Raw genomic sequence first — 24734 nt, forward strand, 5'->3', positions numbered from 1 at the left:
TGTGAAAAAAATGCTTAAACTCAGATGACCAACGAGACTAATGCAATCAGTATAGATCTGTAGTAGGCACTGCAGCTGATGCAGTATGATTTACACAGAAATAAACACGGTACACATAAACAGTACACAGAAATAAACAAAGCACTTTCATTTAAAAGCTAGAATAGTAAATATTGTGTATGTTGATTAAAAAAAATTTCTGTTCGAAAACGTTTTTATTACCTATGCCACGCCGAGCATTCAGCGAGTATGTGGACCTGCAATATATTTTGTCCCTACGTAATTTAAAGATAGCCCATATATGCCGGTACAATTACTAGAAACCAAAGACTTCTAGAACCTGTACAATTCCCAAAACTTGCAACAAAGATTTTGTTAATGGTAATGTTAAATGGCTGCAGCAGATAATGATGCTGCTCCCATTGCTAAGTAGTGCTGTCTCAGAAAACTTGGTTAAATGATGTCTTTGTTATAATTTATTTGATAGATTTTATGTGATCATTCATGCCAACATAAAAATAAGTTTGCACACAACTGTGACAATTGAAAAGTTCCTAGCTATTTTTCATGCAATATTCTACATGCAATGTCACTATGCAATCTTATGCAGAGCTCTAAAAGCTGTCAACAAAATTATTTGCACTGTCGTATCTCACTTAATCGCTTTAGTTACACCACAAGTTCATGCTCAGTGAAAATCTTTTAATCTCATATTTCATAAACTTTGTTTGGATCATGTTCTTCAGAAACTGGAGGCCTGATATGATGAAATTAATAGCTTCCATTAATGATAAATAGAGAGTTTGAAGAGCTATTTATATTCAAAATGCTGCCATCAATGGCACCACGTCATGCCATGGTGGAATAGTGTCACCCTGAGATTGTTTGTTGATGATGTTTGATATCTTCTTTTGAAACGCTCCACTCATGGTTCAATCAGGCTTTCACCTTTATTTCTGTATCTCCATGTTGCTATATCCCAATATATTGCAAAAAAGTTTGCCTTGTGCAAATGAGAAGTAGAATGCCAACTTAAAGCTTCGACAGAAAGTTATCTATGTGAAATATGGTTGTGCTTGTGGTCTCCTTGAAGAAACCTACAACATAATTTTGAATAATAGTCACCAGCAATGTAACCAAAGTTTAAATCAAAACATGTGCTTATAGTTACCTTCTACATGCTTGTAACTGACTTGGATGAGCGTGCTTATGGTTAGCCACTAGACACAAGAGGATGTTACAATAGGCTGCTATATAACATCATACTTATAACAAGAGGATGTTACAATAGGCTGCTATATAACATCATACTTATACAAGAGGATGTTACAATAGGCTGCTATATAACATCATACTTATAACAAGAGGATGTTACAATAGGCTGCTATATAACATCATACTTATAACTCGTTACTAAAAGCAACAGCGTACCTATGATTGACAATGACACACTTATAGCTAGTTAGTTGATGCATCGGCATATCGTTAGATTGAATAAAATGTAGAGTATATTTTAACATATTAATTCCCAACACTGAATGCAATATTAAATATCACAGTATTATGGGACACGAGAATAATTCTGTTAAGAAACACTGACCCTCAACACCATACAAGAGAAAAGGAAATCATCTTGTGAATGTTAATTCTTTCTTGCATGTGCAAGTACCCGAGCTGTGGGGATTTGAATATTTCAATACTCAAATATTCAAAGCTAGTATTCTACTAGTACTCTTTCTAGTGAATTAAGTTAGTTTTGACTTTACGGGTTTGTAAAATACGGAAGAGGTTTGGGATTTCATTCAAGAAACAATAATTTAAGATTTTAGGTGGACAAAGAAATAAAATCAAGAAATGACATGATCACGTGTACTAATGGATGTTTTAACTATTATAAAACTTAACTAAAGTTGGCTCAGCTTCTTAGTTATTATTATTGGGACAATGTGAGGCAGTAGACATGAGGCAGTAGATACGAGGCAGTAAACACGAGGCAGTAGATACGAGGCAGTAGACACGAGGTAGTAGACACGAGGCAGTAGACACAAGGCAGTAGACACGAGGCAGTAGATACGAGGCAGTAGACTCGAGGCAGTAGACTCAAGGCAGTAGACATGAGGTAGTAGTAGACACGAGGCAGTAGACACGTGGAAGTAGACACGAGGCAGTAGACATAAGGTAGTAGTAGACACGAGGCAGTAGACACGAGGCAGTACATACGAGGCAGTAGACATGAGGCAGTAGACACGAGGCAGTAGATACAAGGCAGTAGACACAAGGCAGTAGACACGAGGCAGTAGATACAAGGTAGTAGACACCAGGTAGTGCACACGAGGCAGTAGACACAAGGCAGTAAATACGAGGCAGTAGACACAAGGCAGTAGATACGAGGCAGCAGACACGAGGCAGTAGATATGAGGCAGTAGACATGAGGTAGTAGTAGACACGAGGCAGTAGACACGACGCAGTAGACACGAGGTAATGGACATGAGGCAGTAGACACGAGGCAGTAGATACGAGGCAGTAGACACAAGGCAGTAGACATGAGGCAGTAGATACGAGGTAGTAGACACCAGGTAGTTCACACGAGGCAGTAGACACGAGGCAGCAGACAAGAGGCAGTAGATACAAGACAGTAGACACGAGGCAGTAGACACGAGGCAGTAGACATGAAGCAGTAGACACAAGGCTGAAGAAACTCAATCGCAAACTGTTAGATCATAACGGTAAAGAAATTAGGCCTTTGAATTAAATTGTATGATGTTTTTCACATTGACTAATTGTGACTTTTTCGTTTTTTATATGATAATGATTTTTTGTTAGTTTCAATGTACCGTCACACAATGTAATTATAATAGTTCATAACGGTTGATTGATGGTTAGAAATATATAACCTATGCTTATTACATAATAATCGCCCATGAATTATTATAACATCAGTATACCATCCCCTCATATCAAAAGAAAAAACAAGGAAACTGATGATGACCTTTGTCCATTTTGGTTAACTTCTGATCTGTCTTCTTAGATGTTTCTGTACTCAATGATTTGTCAAAAATATCCAAACCATTATTTAGTGATTTACGATGTCTTTTGCCCATCAAGTGGGAGAGTTGATAAGTGATCATGAAAACTTTGTACATGTATATATGACACAAGAAAACTTGCTAAAATTATTGTGAAATAGGTTCATAATTTACCTGGCATAGCAACGAACCCGTGTATTGTGCCCTTCAGTGTAACTAATTTAGTTTGGACTCCAGCAGCTTGCAGTTTCTTGTGATATTCTAGCAATATACAGTCAAATGAGAGTAAAAATGGTCCATTGGTCAATAATTCAATCGCAACAAAAACCATGATGAGCTGCTCTGGATAAACAGTAGAAATCTGAGTAGATAAAAATAGTGAGATAGCCTCTACCTTTGCACAGCAAAAATGAGAAGAAAGCGAGCAGGCAGGTAAAATTTTGACCAACCATTTGAAGACACATCTCTAAAGAAGACAACAGTAACTTTAGTCCATATAAGGTAATAAAATGTTCGAATCTCCAACAAAGCGAACAATTAAAGATATTGAAGATTGGACGAAAGAAAATTTAAAAATGAAAGCAGATTTGCTATAGAGTTAGCTAGCGAGCAAAGGGCGAAGACCAACCAGAGTACAGAGTGATAGGGACAGCATTTTATATCTGCGAGTTTTAAATCTGCTTGTGTAATTTCATTACAGCTTACAAGAGCAACAGTTTGATTTTTCTAATGCGTCCGCAACTTTAGTAATGGCAACTCAAATCCCTTTCATAATACATATTAGAGGAGTTTTTGAACGTGGAATGTCTGAAACACGAGAAAAGTAAGTAGGCCTACACAGACAGTAAGTTCTATGTCTGAAACAGCAATCAGCCTCGCTGGCATACCAAAATATTTAGTGAAATCTTCTGATTTAAAATCTTTCATTAAAAAGGATCTACCAGCGCTGTGTTTGTGTCAAATGCTGGAACCCAAACTTGGAAGGTTGATGTGTCAACTTACATAACAGTATGTCATGACCTAATCTGGTTCAACACGAAATCAAGACATCAAACTACACAGCAAAGTACAGCCTATTCTAGTGTAATCTTTTGCAACAGAAACATAATAGTGTAGTTGTCGAATGCATTATAAAATTGGACAAGTTATTTCAACTAGTAGGTTGGCTAGTAAGTTGCCTAATAAGTTGGCTGTAGTTATCAGGTAGCGAAAGATGCAGTCATTAGAAAAATACAAAAAACAAACAATGACTAATAAATTATATTATATACTTTTCATGTTAAAACAGTGTACAGAGTTGTAGGACTCTCCATAAACTAAGGCAATCACTCTTAACAAATTCACTGACATCCTATTGGTCAGAGAAAATACAATGTACAGTCCTAAAAGCTGAATGTCTGATCAGAGGATAAAACATAAGTATAATCGTTGAAAGGGCCTTTAGATTGCCAACGCATACTCCTTAGAGGACTACACATAATAAAATATAGGAAAATCTCTATTATTGAATTCATAAGCATTCACTTAGTTCCAAGTATATCCTCGACATGTTACTTTTAACGATATGCGATCGATACGACACTTATACTATCGATGACCCATGAATAAACACCAAAATTTTTTTTCACCAAATGTGTTTGTTGGCAAGCAAATACATACTTGGTTATCATTAACTATAGATGTGAATCAGGAAAAAATGACATGCATGACTCACATTCTCATATCATAGCCTAACTGACTCAGTTATTACATGTCCTCGCGTACTCCAGTGGAGGCAGGACTACTGAAATTCCTCTACATCTGTGAGGACTAAATGAGTGGAATTCGAAAGCCATGTATGAAAGGTACAGATGTATGAAAACCTATACATCTGTACCTTTGACACATGCGAATTCATAGAGTACTTACAGGTAAGGGTCCACGAGGCGATGTCACTTTAGCCTTAATTTATGAATATGAGTCATTGTATATGAATATGAGTCATCGTATATGAATATGAGTCATTGTATAACTGATACAAGTCACATTCAGCTTTACACCTAGTTTCTTACTAAATTCTTACTGACCAAATCATATGCATGACATTGTGCAGAAACTGTATCATTGTAATATATATGACATGTTCTAGCGTAACTTTCTGTGACATGAACATAAAAGTGTAGTGGTTGAATGCTTTGTAAAACTGGGCAAGCTATTTTAATTAGTAATGAATTGGCTGTAGTTATAGGAAAATAAAAAAAAATTTCATGGAATAGGCTGAGCTCTGCAACATGTTCTTGACGCTAAAAACCACTCTATTGACTGTAACTTAAATTTTTTGATGAAAATTCCCTGCATTGGAGGCACCATAGTATAGCTGATTCTTTGATGTGCTGTCATCTAATAGGAACTTTGCTGCACTTGGCGAGTAATGCGGGTAAATAAGAGAAGAATGGTGGTGAGTTTAAGGTACCTGTGCTCTGGTCTGCCAGAGGATCACATTCTGAGACAATAAACAGTGCGGGTGGCACGCCTGCAAATTCTTTTCTGTCCACTGGAGAACATCGAAGGTCTGTTGCCTCTTCAATGTTAGTCAAGAATAGACCAAGAAACCTATAATATATGACAAGATAACATTAGATGAAGTCTCATGAATATGCAAAAAATTTTACAGACTTTGCTATGTATCTTGACATCTACGTGTATGTGAAGAACTTCAATATTATGAGAGCATAGTAAAAGCTTGTACTGTCTCTTTCAACTACCCTGTGTTGAGGTATGCTTTACTGCTGCCATTTGTTAAGTCTGATGACTACAAGTCCATAAAATATACAGGTTTCCAAGATAATGTAAAAAGTTTAACTTTGACTGTACTTGAGCTGTATTACATTTTGAATGGAAAAGGAAGTCAATAATAGCGTTGATAATTAAAACTATGAACATGATTGGCCGTAACTGAAACTATCAGTGAATAAAACATAATGTAGGAATAGTATATAACAGAGTCAGATTGGATACAGCTGATTGGTTGATGCCTAACACTGTTAAATCTACACTGACATGTAACATACCTATTAAATGTGTGACGAATCTTTAATTACTAGATGAAAATACACTGCACTAACTTTGCATAGAATCGCTCCTCTGCCACATACAACTTACCGAAGAAGCATCTCTTTTGTGAGAAGCAGTCCTTCACTATACTTGGCCACTGATGGGTAGTGCTTGTAAGGAGACACAGTCAGAGAAGAATAAATCAAAACCTAAACAGCAGCCAGAGCCAATGGTACAACCAATATTGCCAATCATTTCTGACGGACCAAGTCATAATATATTTAGAACCAACTCAAATGTGCATTTTTGAGAGAATATTGAGGGTGCTAAACCTGAAATGCAAGGCCTTTGACAAGGTGACAGACAGATGCCGCTATGTTTCCACCAGCTGAGTCTCCGCCCACCCCAACAAGTGGTGAGTCACAGTTGGTAAGAAGTTTCTTGTTATCTTGACACCAGTTGACTACAGCCACTGCATCGTCATAGCAGGCAGGAAACTTATGCTCAGGGCTAAGTCTGTACTCCACGTTCACCACCACACAGTTACATCGACTGAAATAGCAAGAAACAAAAATTACCGAAAGGTCTTGTTTAATTTTCTCCTTTAATGCCTTCTAACATGCAAATAGATAAAGAATCAGGGTTGAAACCATAATAATCTCTTGATTTATTATACTTGGAACCTCACTTTGCTATCATTTCACAAAATTTCATGTGAGTTTCTCGGCTGCCCCAGATAAAACCTCCGCCATGAAAAAATATGAAGATTTTGTTCCAACTAGTTTGAAGGTTATTGTTTGGTCTGAGAATTGTAACAGGCACTTTATGACTCGTCTTGCCATTCTTAGCTGGAATAAGTCTCTCTTCTGTCGAGCCAATAAATTTAAAGTCTCCTTTTAGCTGCTGGGCACCGTGCTCATTTATCTCTCGTAGAGTCTCAACAGGCTGTGACATATCTAGTTCTCCAACAGTATTGAGATATGCAATAAACTGTTTTGATTCTCCTTTGAGTTCATCAGCCATTTTCAAAGTCAGAGATAGACTGGATGTGTGCCGATGATTGAAGGATTGCTGAGAACTCACGTGACTATTTTATCTAGAAATGGACCAGACAAAAACAGATAACAAACCCTGTTAAATTGTACAGCCCAGTGTTTTCTCAACCCCTAATACACTTGCATGTATTCTTTGAAAAAATGTAGATAACCAAATGCATACAAGCTTGACGAATATATAAACTTTACCAATACACAAGCTCTATGAGCGATACTTTTGTAGAGCTAAAAAGGAAGTATGATTAGCATCTATTGAATATGCATCTATTATCAGTATTTATGGACAGCTTCGGAGTTATGCTTATGCATTGCAGAGTGTAGGTGCAGTTATTTGCCATACTTTGATATGCCATAATATAATGCAGGGTCGCTTTCAATGTGCGGTTGACATGTAATACTTAACTAATTTAATGGTAGTTTGCATGAAAAAAGACATTTCTATTATCTGGTATATAAATATTAAAGAAATAATAAGATTATCACACATAAAAAAGTACAAGACAATACATAGTCATTTATCGATGTTGATAAACATACATACTAAATATTTATTAATATCGATTAATAGTATAATAACGATATAACATATCTGATACTGATATAATATATTGATTATTCATTAAGTAGGTATTCACAAATTGATCTCCAAAGTAAGAATTTGTAGTAAACTTTATCACTGGTGAAAAAGTCATCCACAATTCCAGCAATGGTTACTTTTTAGTCTTCAGCTTTAGTCGTCTTCTTTAGTTTTGATCAGGATAGCTTCCTTTTTGTGTTTTGTTGGTTATTCACCAGCCATATGACCATCAGAAGACATTTGAGTTCTGGAAACTATTGGTTTTGAGATTATATTAATTTATGGTCGCCATCAAGAATGGAGTGTAGAGCTTACATGAGTTCACTGATGCCGCCAGTCAAGAAATCCTGTGAATTGGTTTGCAACTGCAAATCCTTATTCTAGACACAAAAAGTGACTTGGAGATATTTATATGAGCTAGCAATAGCACTTCATTCAAGTGTCCAATAAGTGATCCCTACTTTAACTACATTACTCCAATTTAATATAGTTATTGATTGTTTATTATTTATTATGTATTATTATTTGCTATCTTTATTTTATTTTAAATAAGCCTGCAGTTGCACACCCATTTTTTGTTTGTTTAGGAATCAATCATAAGCTTTGACTCAGGTGCAGTCACTATGAATTCTCACTATGTTGGTACCATAATCAGTTATGAGAATGTCTCAACAGGTAAAGAAGTAAACAGAGCTGTGCGCCAACAGATCTTCCTGGCATTGAGTTGGCGCACTCTCCAAGAAATATAATAAAAAACTGCCAATACTGTGTACTGATAATTCTCTGCAATTATCCCCAGATTGTTATATCTTCTCAATGCCCCATGGTTCACCACAACTTTCTATTTTTGTCTTCACCACTACATCCTCTTCTTTTCATTTCTGCCACTCAATATTCTCCCTCTAAAGCACTTTACAACAATTGTTTGTCTCCTCTCTCGCTCAATCTAGTCGCTCTGACAAAAACCCTACTAAAAATTATTTTGCTTGCCAGTAAATGAGCTAGAAAATAGCTAAAATATTGTGTTCATTAACAGCAACATATTTGCATATTTACAATCTAAAATGTAATCTCGTCAGATACCGCTTATCGGCGATGTAAAACAGCCAGATCAGAACTGTAAAATGCTTAATACTGTTAAAAAATGGTTGAGCAGCACACCATAGTAGCCAGAGTTTCCTACATGGTGGGCTGGTTTAAGATTTGGTCCACCATTTGGCATTAATTTACCTGCTTGCGCACTAGACATTTAAATATGCCTGCTGGGCTGTGTGAGAGACTTATGAGAGAGCTTATGCATCGCGTATGAAAGAAATATATTTTTATATTTTATATAAACAATTATTTATGTATATATTTCTTGATCAGACCTTGTTGTGCGCAGCTCCGTGTAGCCTACCTGCATACTCGTAATCTCACAATATTAATACAAATGCATTAATGTAATAAATGCTTTATTCTTTCTGAGACATTTCACATAACAGTCAGAGTAATTTATAAACTACTAGCTGTGCCTCCCGGCGTTGCCCGGGTATTAAAAATCAGCTTATAAACGATGAGAAGTGATGAAGGTTGCCTACCACTTGCTATTAGCCTGGCACATTGCCAATAGAAAATGGTATTAAAAATCAGCTTATAAACAATGAGAAGTGATGAGAGTTGCCTACCACTTGCTCACCTACCACTATTAACTTGGCACATTGCCAATGGAAAAGTCCAGTAAGCTAGTTAATAAGCGCTAGGCTTCTAATGATGGTACACCATGATATTGCCTAGGCATTGTCCAGCTACGCTATTCTAATAATAGCTATAGCTGGAGGGACGCACGTACATACATGCATATCCACATACTTTGAGAAATATATATATAGATTCGCAAACAAAATTTTAGTAGCTTCGATCACTAACAGTTGAGACATTCTTATTTCATGCCAATTTTTCAAGAAATGATAGCATGCCAAATTGAGATGTTTTGCCATTCATGCTTTTTTGAGAATAACTACCATATTTACCTTGAATGATTGTACTTTTCACATGGAAATTATCTAAAAAAAACTCAATATATCACCTCTTATATTTAAATGTTTCAGTAGCCTATAGCTTAATTATTCCTGCGAAGCCTGAAAGCACCTTAAGCGATACTCTCTTTACTGAGTTGAACATATTACAGATAAACTAAACATGAACGAATACATCAAATAAGGATTCCGTAATGTAAGGTGCTCTTTTGGCTATGGTTTTCCCCCACTCTGGTTATTCACAAAACTCACTTTGTTTAAGTTACCTTGATAGCTATTTGTTTGTAGCTATTGTTTTGAAGAACTTGTGCTTTTATACAAGTTTAACCTACATTGAGCGTTTTGTTTTGACTGGTTAAAAAAGCTGGCATTTAATAAGTAATGTAATAACTATTAGAAACAATTTTAAACTATAAATATAAGGCTGCTTTAATTTATTTATCCCAAGAAAAATACAAAGATGAGATACATATTTGTTGTTACAGGCTCACTAACCTTACAGCTATGACCTCTAGTTTCAAATGCCAAATCATGGATTACAACAACAAGATTACGTCTGCACATTAATACTATTCTACAATAAATACATAACCACATTAAGCGTAAGCAGTCAATATATTTAGCATGACAAATATCACATTTTTATCCAACCAAGGAAGCTAGTTAGGCTAACACTAGACCATTGTCTTGGCTACCTAGCAGGCTATATTACTAATCTAATTGAACAATTTTTATTTATATAAAACACATTTTGTTACTATGTGAGCATTTCGACAACAATAAATTGAAAAATGTAAGACTCTCATGATTCAAGCAAAGCACAGAAACCCTAGAAAGTCTTTCTTATAAGTGCTATTTACACCAAATATGAGAGGTTAGATAATTGTGAGCAAAACAACAAAAAGTTGTTACACAGCACCAAGCTGTAACAATGGTACACCAACCTTCCCTTTGCAACTAGCCTTCACCACCGCGGCGTTACATGCGCATAACACAATAGCTACAACCAACCTCACACAAGTCTAGCAGCCCCTACTGCCAACACTTGTGCGCAAGCCAATAACTGTTCAACAGCCTAGGAGCAGTTAACTGGCACAGAGACCAGAGCCTCAAAGACCATCGCTGCAATATGATTGTCTCTGCCTACCTAGACCACCACATGCTGTTCGCAAAAGAAATAGGCACAACAACTCAGTAGCTCAGTCCACATGTTCTTCGCTTTTTTACCAAACTTCTGCCAAACACTAATTCACTGCCTTAGACCTATATATAGCAAATCCTGTTAGCCCGTCTCCTGGCTTTCTATGCAAACCAGCGTTTGTATTCTTAGCTAATCACAGAAATACAAACGCTTACAAATCACACCTGTGGGCAAGCCATTAACTGTTCAACAGCCTGTTATCTGTTATATGATGGTTTCTGCCTGCCTAGACCACCACATGCTGTCCACAAAAGAGAAAGGCACAGCAACTCAGTAGCTCAGTTCACACGTTCTTTGCTCTTTTTCACCAAACCTCTGCCAAATATTAATTCACTACCCTACCCTATCTTGTCAGCCTAAATCTCTTGACTTTCCATGCAAATCAGCGTTTGTATTCCTGGATATTCACAGAAAAGCCTCGGATATACACATAATATCTCACGATAATCAACAGTGAGTCTTTTAAAGTTATTAAACTTTTGCACAACCAATAAAAATTACCCATACACTTTAGCAAGTCAATCTAAAACTGTGGTGAAAAAATAAGAGATGTACACAACTAATTTGACTAAATTCAGACAGCAGGCTAAAGCGGAAAAAGCTCTGCTATGAACTATAATAAACCTTTTTTTTCATTCATACCACTTAAAATTTTTTTAAATTATTGTTTTTCTGTATTACTTACCATTGTACATGATATATTTATAACGTAAATTACATCTAGCTTATTCATATAGAGGCAATAAGAAAAAAGGGAGGGGCAGCTGGACTCGAAAAATGTTTTTTTCATACAAAATTAAAACGGGATCGCTGAAGTAAGGTCGTGCGTAATTATGATGTAAAACATTCGGCGAATAGATACTTCACACTCTTATATGTGATTTAAGGCTGCACTCAACGATTATAGTTTTCTACTTTTTGTTACTTCTGGTACATTTAGAATTGAAACGTGATTACCAAAGAAAACTTTTAGCAGTACGCAGACATTCTTAATGGTAGTGTTCAGTAAAGTAACTCTAATACGATTTATGTATATGTATACTTATATGTTAGATTTATCCTTTTGTTATGGTCACACGTCTAAGATTATTAAGCTCCGATCGGAGAGTTTTGATCGTCTGCACTTAGATAAAGAATTATAAAATAAATCTGGTATTGAATAAACTTAAATCTAGAACTATCTATTATTAAAAACTACTAGATATTACATTGATAACATTGTAAAAAGGTATAATCAGCCATTACAGTAAAAAGTGAAAACTTGCTACAAAATTTTGAATTGTGAGTTTAGAATAAAATTATGTTGACACCCTTCATTTGCTTTTGGCATATGGTTATGCTGATATTTCCATATAACAACACGGTAACCCTTAAGCGAACGTGTAGTGAAGTTGAAATCTACTTTGACTAGCTACTTGCAAATGGATATCTTGAAAGAGTATAAATTTTGTACAGAAGTCTAATTGCTGGAAACAGCTTAGCTGGCTGATTGTTTTGGCTATTTATTTGGCAGGCCTCAATGCATGTATAGAACAGGCAAATAATTACTGAATTTATATATATAAATCTGAATGTTTGACTTGTTGCTGTGTCTACCTAGAGCAATTTTAATTTAGCTATGGAATCTCCCACTGTACTGGATTGAACTCGTAACGATTGCAATTGCAAGTATGCAAACACATGCTAGCTCTTAGCTCTATAGAGTACTAAATCCTATGAGCTTATAATATATAAATCTCAGTGTCTGTCCATTGGTCTGTGATTCAGTCGGTCCAGCTATACCTTTTTAAATCTTGGAATGAAGAATCCGTATCACAGAAGATTTGATCTCGGAACCTCTCATTTACCAGGCAATAAGCTAATCATTTGAGCTACACGAGATGCATTGGATTCATTGGGTGATATGAGTGGTTATATAGGGTAAAACGGCATAGCAACTCTGCATTGCATTATGGCGCAACGTCATTAAAGCTTGCTCTTATTAGAAAGTTTAGCAATACACATACTAGCTTGCTCAAATTAGCCATTGGCAATGTGTCAGGATAATGGCAGGTGGCAGGCAACTACATTAGCTGCCACTGTTTAAAAGCTGTTATTTAATACTTGTGCAACGCCGGGTATTCCGCTAGTACGCTTATACTAGGTAAATACCCAGCTTTGCCCGGATAATAAAAGTCTTTGCACAGAAAATTTATTTTTATTTAATATATAACAGCGGTTACCATTCTAACTTTCCAACTTCATATCATAAGAAAAGTGTTTTGTGCAGTTTAAAAAAATTGAGAGAAAAAATAAAAACAACTGTAAAGGTTTTCAAACTTTATCAAACAACTGTAACTTTCAAACTTCCTATCATGAGGAGAATGTTCTGTGCAGGTCAAATAAATTAAAAAAAAACAGCTATAAAAGGGTTTAAATGTCAATGTGAAATAGTTAGCAAATAATAACTAAATTATGTCTGTTTTGCTACGAATACAATAAAAGATGATTTGGTAATGATACAATTAATACGAACTGAAAAAACAAAATGAAAATCTTGAATATGTTGAATTAAAAATAGCAATTTGTGCATAGAAGTGTGTGTATAAAAAAGGTTACTGTTTCAGCAGAAGCTATCCATCAAAACTTTGAATACGACGGTATTGGTACCTCTCGATACTGGTACAAACGTAAAATTGAGATATCGGACTAGCTTTGTCTGGTACTTTGTCTATGTAGATGCTATTCCTACTCAAGATAATACAATTGTCCTTGTGAAAATAATTGGCTTTGATCGCGATTTAGTAATTGAACCTTATGACAAATCGGAAATAGAAGCTCACGAAATAGCAGTGCGTTTCATAGAGCTAAAAGAGTTCATAAAGTTTCAATTAATGCGTCATTTTGGGTGTGAAAACGGAAAAAGGTGTATACGTCATGCATTGAGAGCGATGAATTGTAAGAGCTTTTGTAGTTTTGTGGTTACTGAACTGGATTGCAAACTTGCAGATGCAATTTTCGTGAGTTCAAGTCCGGCGGAATGCGAAATTTTAATTCCAAAATTTTAATGCATGTAGCTATAGCTGGACATACCTAAAGACAGACAGACAACAAACTTTGAGAAATAAATATATAGATAGGCAAGCATAAGTGTGCTAATCCTTCGTTATTCGTATTCTTGAGCTATCTCTGCAAACTGGCTTGGGTACTGCTTTACTAGTATTACAACTTAATTAGTCGAAGACTGGGTAAGTCCATTACGGGAGTATCTACAAATGAGCAAATCCTGTTTGAGAAATCACAGAATCATTTTAGCTAAAAAAGGCAAGTTAAATAAGGAATTGAGTTATCAATACCTCATGATGCTTAAAACTAAAAATTGTTGTCAGTTTTTCATATTTCATTCATGCTTTCTAATCTCATTTTAACCTAAGAAAGTCTACCATATGCAATCTTGGAATTGCATATGGTAGACTTTCTCAAAGATTCTAAGATTTTAGAATCAGCACTTAACTGTAGATCATTTCTGCCAAGCTGCTCTCAGTCAATAGGTGTTTTCACTCAAAGGCAAGGTTATTATTATCATCCAGATGATAAATTTCTAAGCTTGCCTGATAATTTCTTCAATGATCTCATTGGTTTGTCTTCTACACTTGTTATAAGCGTAGAAGACTTGTATTTACGTTTTAGGCAATTTATCATGATTTTGACAAAATTCTCTTCAAATATCTACTAAATATATCGAATATTTACTAAAAAAACTGAGACCCTTATCAGGCTTACTCTACCGCACATTTGAATATTTACCCCACAAACCTCTACTTTTATTATACAATTCCATGGTTAATTCCAAACTTTCATATTGCATTGAGGCATGGGGCAATGCACCTCCCACCCATCTTGCAAATTTAATAACACTTCAAAAACACATGGTAAGGACCATCCACAAAAAACTCCGCCCCACCCACACCAAACCTCTTTTCAAATCATCATCTATACTACCTATCAGATCACTATATTCATACCGCATTATACTTTTAGCCCATCAATAATTTTATTGTAATTACATCCCTCGCACAATATATCAAACCCGATTCTCAAATTCCTGTCTAAATCTCCCACAATCTTCTTCCCGTGCAGGCCATCGCAGGTGGAACATGGCCCATATCCAACAGGCCATCTTTTTGAACCAACTCCTAAGTCTATTAAAGGCATAGAGAAGGTGGCCAGTTTCAAGAGGGAACTTAATTTGCATCTTTTAACAGGTGAATAAAACCGATGACGACAAGCCCAACGCCACGACTAGCTATATTATTGCGTATTATGGGCTTCATCACTCTTCCAGCTTTTTTCTTTTGCTTAAATAATTTTGTTGATGAAAATAAATCACAAATCACAAAAAAATCAAATAAGCATGCAAAAAATGTTGTCATTTTAATAATCTATTTTTGCACTTGTGGATGCACAGCCTCTTGTTTATTATTGAGGTCGAACTATTTTACGTTTTAGGCAACTTAACATGATTTTGACAAAATTCTCTTTGTGGTCATCTATTTATTTTATCTCTATGAAAAGGCAAGAGGAATTGGTTATCACAAATTTGAAAATCTTATAAAGGTGAAAAACCCAATATATCTTACCACCTGCTTCATTTTTAGGGTAATATTGAGATATCTTTCTTTGAGTTCGCCAGCCTATGATCATGCATGCTTTCTGTATTTCTATGAAGAAAGCCCAGGTATAAAATTTAAATGATTTAAATCTTCAAAATTTTCTGTAGCCATATATATAGTCACTCTCATGGTTACTCATTGGCTTATATATAGTCACTCTCATGGTTACTCATTGGCTTATATATAGTCACTCTCATGGTTACTCATTGGCTTATATATAGTCACTCTCATGGTTACTCATTGACTTTTTTGTTGTACTATTACCTGTACCAGCAGCCTTTTTAGCTGTAGGGCAATGCTTATATATTCCACCTTCTTCCTGCTCAAAGGTGTCACGCTGCTCACTTCTCTGCTGAATCAGTCTAAAATCTTTTCTAAGGCATTAGTATACTGATAAACACTCACCAAAAATTTTTTTTGATTTTTCACAATATTTGTTTGCTGCAAGAATTGGTCCCAATGTGAACTCCGAAACACTGACTTTGATGTCATGATGAGTTGCTCGTAGCTTTAGTGTTGTTGAATATAACATATAATTTTGCTTTTGTTTATTTCTTCAACAGGTAATTACATGTAATTGAGAACACTAAGTAGAATACTTTTTATCCCATCATATGATACAGAGGGATGTCAAGGTCTTGCGAAAACACATGTAGTCATGGAGCTGGCACTACTGCCCTTTGTCAAACTATTGATGAATTGGAGTTTGAACGAGGCATTTGGACGGCAGCTCTGGACGCTGATATGGATCGTCTGCAGATGTTAATCACCAAAGATCCTGCTAATGTAAACAAAGTAGATACTAACGGTTACACAGCACTGGTATGTGTTAAGTTTCTCTCTTTTTATTTGTCACTAAAATATTACATCTATAGCAGGTATCCATTAGAATATATTATTGAATAAAGTAAAGACACATTTTATGAATTGCAATTTATGGTTGCAATTCAACTCACAATTGTTAAAAGGAGTTTAGATTGTGCGATCTTGACACCATTGTCAGCATATAGAGTCAGCATATAGAGTCAGCATATAGAGTCAGCATATAGAGTCAACATATAGAGTCGGCATATAGAGTCGGCATATAGAGTCGGCATATAGAGTCGGCATATAGAGTCGGCATATAGAGTCGGCATATAGAGTCGGCATATAGAGTCGGCATATAGAGTCGGCATATAGAGTCGGCATATAGAGTCGGCATATAGAGTCGGCATATAGAGTCGGCATATAGAGTCGGCATATAGAGTCGGCATATAGAGTCGGCATATAGAGTCAGCATATAGAGTCAGCATATTGGAAGTTTAACTGCTTTCAGTTGTTAGTAGGTTAGCTTTAATGCAGTAAGTTATTAAAACACCCTCCTGTATATTGTAATATTCATGTAACTTCTGTACCAGTTGTTAAACACGGTGATCAGCAGAGTAAGGTTAAATGATTTGTCAGCATTTCTGCTTTATCGCCGGTAGCCGAGCTAAGCATGTTTTAGTTTTCAGGTACCCTTCTTAAAATGCGCTAGTGCAACAGTCATAGCTTTTAGTGTATTCTAGGATGTCTATAAGTTTGTTTTATTGTTAGAGATGACAACTCTTGCGAATTTGAGATATTTTGGTCATGTATTTGCTTGAATTGTTACAGCATTATGCGGCTCGTGCTGGGCATACAGATGTTTGTACAGTTCTGCTTGAACATGGCGCTAGTGTCAATGCTAGACTTAGGAGCGGTGACACAGCACTACACCGAGCTAGTTACATGGGAAGGGATGGCGTAGTCACACTCCTTATAAATTACAAAGCAGAGTGTTGTAGAGGAGCCGATGGCCAGACCGCTTTACACAAGGTACAATAAATTCAACTCGTTACGCTGCTGCTTCTTTTCATTCTACTCTGCTGACAACTCTCACTCAAAATGACCTCTCATCGAACACTCATATGATCTTCAGATCACATTATTCTGCTGATACAAATAGACAGAATACTTTGACCATGTTCATGACCATGATGTCTTAAGTAATCAAAGTACTTTTACCCTTGTTACAGGCAGTCCAGCAAAAGCATCTCACTGTCGCTCAACTTCTAGCGAAAGAATATCCTCTGCACCTGAATACAGCAGACAGTTTAGGTAGATTGCCCAAGGATCTCTTCAAATATGATGGAGTTTCTGACACTGACTGGCAGATTCTATTGAAAGTGTCTTGACTCAGAAACTTTGACTACATTCGCAGGTGCTTCTTTAGCAAAGCTTCACCAGATGTCCAAATTTCCTAGGTGTATTACAATATAAAATTTTATATCAAGTTGATATACTTATATATTTATTTTAGATTCTGAGTATACATCATATGTTATGCGCTGTCGTAATATCGAGTACTGACTCTCATAGCATTGAGTACAGACTGTCATAGCATCGTGTACAGACTGTCATAACATTGAGTACAGACTGTCATAACATTGAGTACAGACTGTCATAACATTGAGTACAGACTGTCATAACATTGAGTACAGACTGTCATAACATCGAGTACAGACTGTCATAACATTGAGTACAGACTTTCATAACATTGAGTACAGACTGTCATAACATCCAGTACAGACTGTCATAACATCGAGTACAGGCTGTCATAACATCGAATACAGACTGTCATAACATCAAAGGTAGTGTTGAACATGCAATGTTAATATTAGTCGATGTATTGAACTAAAAAGCTAACACTCTTTATTGACAGTATCTGGACAAATACACAAATTATAGATTGGTTGAAATAGTTCTGGAAATGACCTGTAGATGCTTGTCATAATGCAACTCTTATATTTATTTCATTTTTATTCCTCGTCTGACAAGCGGGTGAGCTTCTGTTACAAGTTGACAGTTGTCTACAGAGCTGGGTCCTCACCAGATCGGACAACTAGCATTGGTCCGATGTTAATACACAAATAAAGAATGTCTTCCTCCTCTCCTAACGAACTTTCTCATTTCCTGTATTCCTACTAAACATTAATCTTTAATATGCTAGATGTGTAGATGTGTTTTCTTAAAGAAAAGGTGTATGATGTGAGCATCGAACACCTTTTCTCTGTATCAAGTCCTGCAGCTCATACCTCAACTTACACATTAGTAAAAATAGCTTTTAATTAATGTTGATTTTATTACTATGAATTAAAGTTTAGCCCACCAGATGCATATTATTGCTGTGTTAAAGTCGTGATGATCATGAACTTCGAGGAAACATATTCAAGGCCATAGTATGGTCAAAGTCCTGAATTAAGTAATGCTAGTTCTCAGGTCAACACTGACCGACTATTCTACCTATTCATCCAGTTTTTCTTTTTTTTTGGAAACGGACTCGCATTTCCCTTGCAGCAGGGGAGATAAAAACTAATAACGATCATTTTAGTTGAAAAAGCTGAAATTGAAGCTTAGGTAGAAAAGTGGAAAGACACCATTTGTAAGGAGAGTAGACTGTATCATGAAGTGGTATTGTAACAGAATGAGTAACTGATGAGTTTTATAATAAATTGAAAAACTAACTAGGCTTCTTGCAATAAATCTGAGTGAAGTTGATGTGCAAAAAACCTTTACCAAACTGGAAGTCGAAGGGCTGATGAAACAGACAGGGAAAGGAGACATGTCGAGATGAACTTTGTCAGCTGCCATGTTTAACAGTCAATGACATCTCTCCCTTCAATAAGATGGAATAGATAATATTCTTTGTTGCTGATATCCACAGTTTGCATTGATTTTTAATTTGATAAAGGCACTTGGAAGTTTACCTAACTTCCTTCAAGGAGCAGGTGCTGATCATTGATCACACTGAACTTAATCTCAGGTTGTGGCTGGCAAGTGGTCAAATTTGTTCAGACTATGTATACATTAGCTGAAAAGAACAATCCATGTGCGCTAGTAAAAGTTAGGTATTTGTTTCCTGTAGTGAAAATGATCACTTGGACTCTGCATATGCATGTATATGCGGAGTACATGCTGCATGTACATTACAGCATGTATCCTCCTCACAGAGCTGCGTCACTTGCTTGCTATGATCGCTTCTTTTCAGCCCCTTTGATGGTATAAATTTGGCTTCGCTGTGTAAGCATAATCATTAATTTTGTATTTTACAATTCATGTTTTTGTATTATAAAGTCGCAAAAGTATTTGCTTTATGACGATTCTTATGTGATATTTGCTTTGTTAGTAAACAGTCAGTTACATGATAGGTATGTGAACATGTTCTTACTCATCATCGGTTTCTTCCCGAAACTTCTAGACATAATATTTAGCTCTAGAAGACGCCAAGGGTAGCTCTGGTGCATAAGTTCTTTACCATTACTAAGCAGAAGGCACCGTTTTCGTTGTGATGTAAATTCGCATCATCAAGATATATTGCATTCAATGACTTTTGTTTTCACAAGCATTTGTTCCATGTTTGTTTTGATGGTTTGCTGCTGTAACCTATGTATCCATTAGTTTCCAAGCAAACATATTGAAAATGGCCGTAAAGTCACATGCTGGACTTTTGATCAACACTGGACAAAGAATATTTAGTGAAGAATGATATATCCAAGATCAAAATGCTCTTCATATAATATGTTAATTAAATCTATAAACATATCAATCTTTGAACACTTCACAACAAAACTGAAACATTTTAAATACGTCCAGAGACATTAACTCAATATACATATGTACAGCTGTGTCTGCCTCTTTTAATCCATGTACAGGTCATATTGATTTACAATGCTACTGCATCACTTCGTCTTCACCTTCTAACTCAAGCATCTGTTCAAACTGGTGTAAAAGATCATCATCCGGAATATTTCCTGCTGCATCTTCAATGGCTGCCAGAGCTGGACAAGCGCTCATCAGCGTTTCTATCAGCTGTTCCTCTTTGTCCATTATAGCCTGATTAATAAAATACTTGTTGGATCATGTAAGAAACAGCATTTCCTTTTAGGCAAGTGTACAAGGATGAACCAGGTGTCTATATATATACCTTGTGTAGGAATGTTTGTCCATATTTGTCTTGTCTCGTGGATGGATTTGTGACTACAAGCCAGAGAAGGTTGTTTTTGTTAAAGTCCTTTTCAGCTGGTTTGATATCCTTTAGGCTTTTATCCAAAAAATATTTTCCTCTTGCCCAAATATGCTAAAAAAAACCGAACTGTATGAAACAAAAACAGGTTTCAGACATCGATATAGATTTTTGCAGAATAGCCAGGCAGTAAATACTTGCACTATGCTATATTCCATTCATTATGGTAATACATGTCGAGGTATTGACAAAGTAAAGACCAAAGGAGCTCAACATTAAAGGCTGGATTTCGCACCGCATTATACTGACTGTAGAATCTGGGCTGCAACCTAAAGAGCAAAAGATTTGTATTGAGTTTCATTAACAATGCATTATTTTACAGTATTACAATTTCTTGATTGTAACAAGAAGTTTTCTGAATATAAAGAAGACAATCGCTCCAAATACAGTAAAAAAAGCATTTTTCAACATCAGATAACTTAAAATGAAGTTTGGTGTTACTCACATAAATATAATTATTTTAATAAACTATACGACGCTCTAGCTACATCTTTCGATATTTTTAACATTTACATAAACAGCAAATCAATTCAAAACAAGGTAAAGTTGGATTAGTAGGTAAGATGTTGGCAAAATAACAATTATTTTTCTTGTTCTTCATTCAGTTACTTCTTTCATTAAATAATGTTAAAAGAACCATGCTTGAAATGTTCTACATTGGATTCATTAATTGTTGGCTGTTAGGGAAACAGATTTGCCACATTTGTTTGACTTTTTATAACGCACCGAGTCTGAAAGCAATTTGACATGGTATGACTGGCATTTGGGTGCAATATTAAAATGAGGCTAGAGAAGAGCTAAAATTTAATACACAGATGAAAATTAAGGCAAGCCTAAAAAACAATACTTGCTTCTGCTTGCAAACAAAAAATATGAAAAGTATTAAATTAGGTAACCACATTACACACCGGAGACAGACAACTATCGTTCATCAACAGGATGACTAACACGAACCTTATCTTCTGTGACATTCTCAAACTGAACCACTGTAGGAAACTTAATCATCAAATTATAGACTTTTTTAAAAATATCATCTTCAGTTGCTTCCTCTATATGACCATCATCACGATTGTTGCTCGAGTAGCCCATAGTCTTTTTTGTTGTCTTTCCTTAAATGAATATCCTGGACATATACCCTGCAGCAAAAACGTATAGGCAAAGGCATGAGTGCTTTCAGCTGATGGCAGAATGATATTGCTGGTTCAACTGACTACCAAACCTATCATATTCATGGTTTTCTCTATTTGCTGACTATATTATATTCCTTTTACTGAAACCAATGCTATTTCACAGCAGCACTTCTCATATGTAAATTTAAGGTGGTATCTCTCAGTCCAGAAGTGATAACTTAACACTTATTTGCTGGGAGGAACATTTATTTGTGCTTCATGATCTAAAATTTTAGTTTTATTCTTCGAAATAATGATATATTTTATGCGAATTTCTACAATAAAAGATGATATATGTGACACTAACACGCTACCAGACAATTCCCAAATGTATATTTTCTCATTTTTTACTAACAACAGGCAATGGTGAACAACTGATATTACCTCCAAGTTTCTACCGCTGGCACACCTTACCTTTCCAAACTTTGGTTAGATCGTGAAGTACCAGTTCTGTACGAAGCGAGTTCCTCCTGCTGTTGTAGAACTCTCAGTAGGACTAAACCACTTGATCTTACTTGTCAAAACTCTACTGAGGGAGGGCAGAGAGTGACTTTCTCGCACATACAACAATGCACAAATAAGACTCTACACCTTTGTCCCAAACGTTCAGCTGACAAGAATTGGCCAGTAAGTGATTAGGAGATTATGCAAGCAGTGGAATATACCAAGCTCGTATTATGTAACACCATGGAACTAGCTATCAATTGTGTCAGGCCCACTGTTCCCATTTCAGGCCATTGAAATCATTCACGGATTAGCAGGAGAACAATAAACACCCTCCGGGTCAGTCTAATATATGCCTTTATGTTGTGTACAGATGTTTGTAGCTGGGCTCCACCATGTCCATCTCGCGCTATGACGTTGCCATGTTTAGTCACTACTCTCTTGGCACTCCACATTTGCCATAGCTTCCTCATTTCATATCTAAGAATTGTTTTCCAAGAATGCTCTGCTTGAAGGCAAGAAGTATCTCCTGCTGGTGGTTCAGCAACGCTGAAGCTGCTGTGATATTTTTGTGACCAACAAAAATAAGCCATATTTTAACCCTTATAGCCAGACAGCGAGACTGGCTATATATGTTGGATTAGCAATATTTACCACAAATATCTTTGAAAATTATGCACTCATAAACTGCTAGCGATCCTTGAAGGCCTGTGCGGATGAGAAGGGAAATAAGAGAGATGGGCAATATCAGGTGGATAACTTTGTTGGTGATTCTGTACACTACCAGTGGTCAGTGCTTTGACCAAGTGTAATATATCACACTTCTGGCGCATATTATATTCATAAATGCGATACCAGATAGCTCCCAGTTAAGGTCGCATAGAATTCTATATTAGGAAAAATCACTACAAAAAATAAATATCTACAAGCAGACAGGCATCGACTAAAGCAGATGGTTTTGGAGGCTAAACACTGACTGACATATGATGGAACACTGCACATACATGACTATGTGTGACACATTAGTAGAAACTAACATATGCAGTGGGCCAGCTAATAATGCAGTGCAGCTAATAGTTGATTCTACCATAATCTCTACCATTGTCCAAACCTGAAAGTGACAAAGCAAATCAGTTGCTGATGATATAATCACTCAAATATTAAATGATAAGTTAATGATAATGTAAATGATAACAGTGGCAAAGCCTATCTTCTACATGCCAGCTGTACGGCTCAACAACTGCGTGACTAGGAGGATACGTACATGGTATATTAAAGCATTGCGCAACCTGAATGCTGACCATCCAGTACTCGACAAGATGGCAGCCAGAGCAGCCAATGACTAGCGATGCTCGACATATCCTGTTCACATATCCTATTAACATATGCTGTTAACATATCCTGTTAACATATGCTGTTCTGAAGTACTTTCAGTATGTTTCAGTTCATAGATATAAAGGAACTTCATAAAGGAACTTTAATCAAATTGGACAACTATAAAGTAAAAAGCTATAATTGGAGCTTTAAAATTTAACTAGCGATACTGAATTTGGTGTTGCGTGACCCAGTTTTTTCAACTCACCCGATGCCCTACTGCCTTCCAGTTTCCTACTGTCCCTGGTGTACGTTTAAGTGCTGTTGCGATTAGACCACGGTTTTACAAGTGCCAGTGTTCCACTCTAACTAGAATGACTATTTAACTTATAAGAATATCATCAATACAATGATTTATACAGTTGTTGGCTGTCTTTCTATAGAGCAGCAACTGTTTAGTCAATAATGGATTACACAAAATTGGTTAGACTTGAATGAAGAGAACTTGAAGATAGAAAGATAGAACTTGAAGACTTGAAAGATAGAAAATATTACATTTTGAAACTAAAATAAAGCCTTTGACCTAAGTGGTGCTGTTGCTATATGGTCTGCACGATAGTAACAACACTTGGCGTCTAATATGAAAGGAAACCTTTTTAATGTTCCTGGACAAAGCCACCATCTGACCTAGCTACTAGTGAGCCACTCGATTTGAGAAAAGAAAAGTGGCATTTACATCTGCTCCTCATCTGATCATACAGACTTGTGAATGGCTACGCACCATTTTCGTTTGTAATAGCGATAGAATGACGGAATGTTTGATAGCCGAAAGAAATAGATGAAATGATGATGCTATTCCAATGTATAGCAAGCTAAAGAGTATTGACTCATAACAAGTAGAATTTGCTACAGAATATCGCTACCTATAATAGTAAGATTTTTCAACAAGTGACTTTGCTAAAGACACGCATTTAGATACGGCTCTGAATGTGACTATTATAAATAGTATAACACTTTAGACCAGTCTGATGCGATCAGTCTATGATAAATCACAGATATATTTTACGAACTGGAAATTGTGAATATGTAGCATAAGTCGGGATAGTCAAATACATATTCGTATGATTAAGGACTTCCCTTGATCACTCCCAATTTATCCTAG

General features: G+C 36.1%; 2 protein-coding genes across 2 annotated transcripts; one reads left to right on the forward strand and one right to left on the reverse strand.

The window, feature by feature from the left end:
• Window positions 1-492: 492 nt before the first annotated feature.
• On the reverse strand, window positions 493-11675 carry LOC137407827 (uncharacterized). The gene is made up of 7 exons (XM_068094209.1): window positions 11596-11675; window positions 6748-7155; window positions 6392-6611; window positions 6168-6268; window positions 5479-5618; window positions 3201-3287; window positions 493-1097 (listed from the first exon to the last, which is right to left on the reverse strand). The coding sequence occupies exons 2-7, from the start codon at window positions 7080-7082 to the stop codon at window positions 1033-1035; spliced, it is 948 nt and encodes a 315-aa protein (XP_067950310.1). The 5' UTR covers window positions 7083-7155; window positions 11596-11675; the 3' UTR covers window positions 493-1032.
• Window positions 11676-11848: 173 nt separating this feature from the next.
• LOC137407836 (ankyrin repeat domain-containing protein 39-like) lies at window positions 11849-18510 on the forward strand. Its single transcript, XM_068094219.1, has 4 exons — window positions 11849-11905; window positions 16186-16384; window positions 17198-17398; window positions 17599-18510. Exons 2-4 carry the CDS (start codon window positions 16190-16192, stop codon window positions 17755-17757), a joined length of 555 nt encoding a protein of 184 aa, XP_067950320.1. The 5' UTR covers window positions 11849-11905; window positions 16186-16189; the 3' UTR covers window positions 17758-18510.
• Window positions 18511-24734: the final 6224 nt, after the last annotated feature.

Source organism: Watersipora subatra, chromosome 1 (genome assembly GCF_963576615.1).
Source record: "Watersipora subatra chromosome 1, tzWatSuba1.1, whole genome shotgun sequence".
NCBI classification, from domain to species: domain Eukaryota; kingdom Metazoa; phylum Bryozoa; class Gymnolaemata; order Cheilostomatida; family Watersiporidae; genus Watersipora; species Watersipora subatra.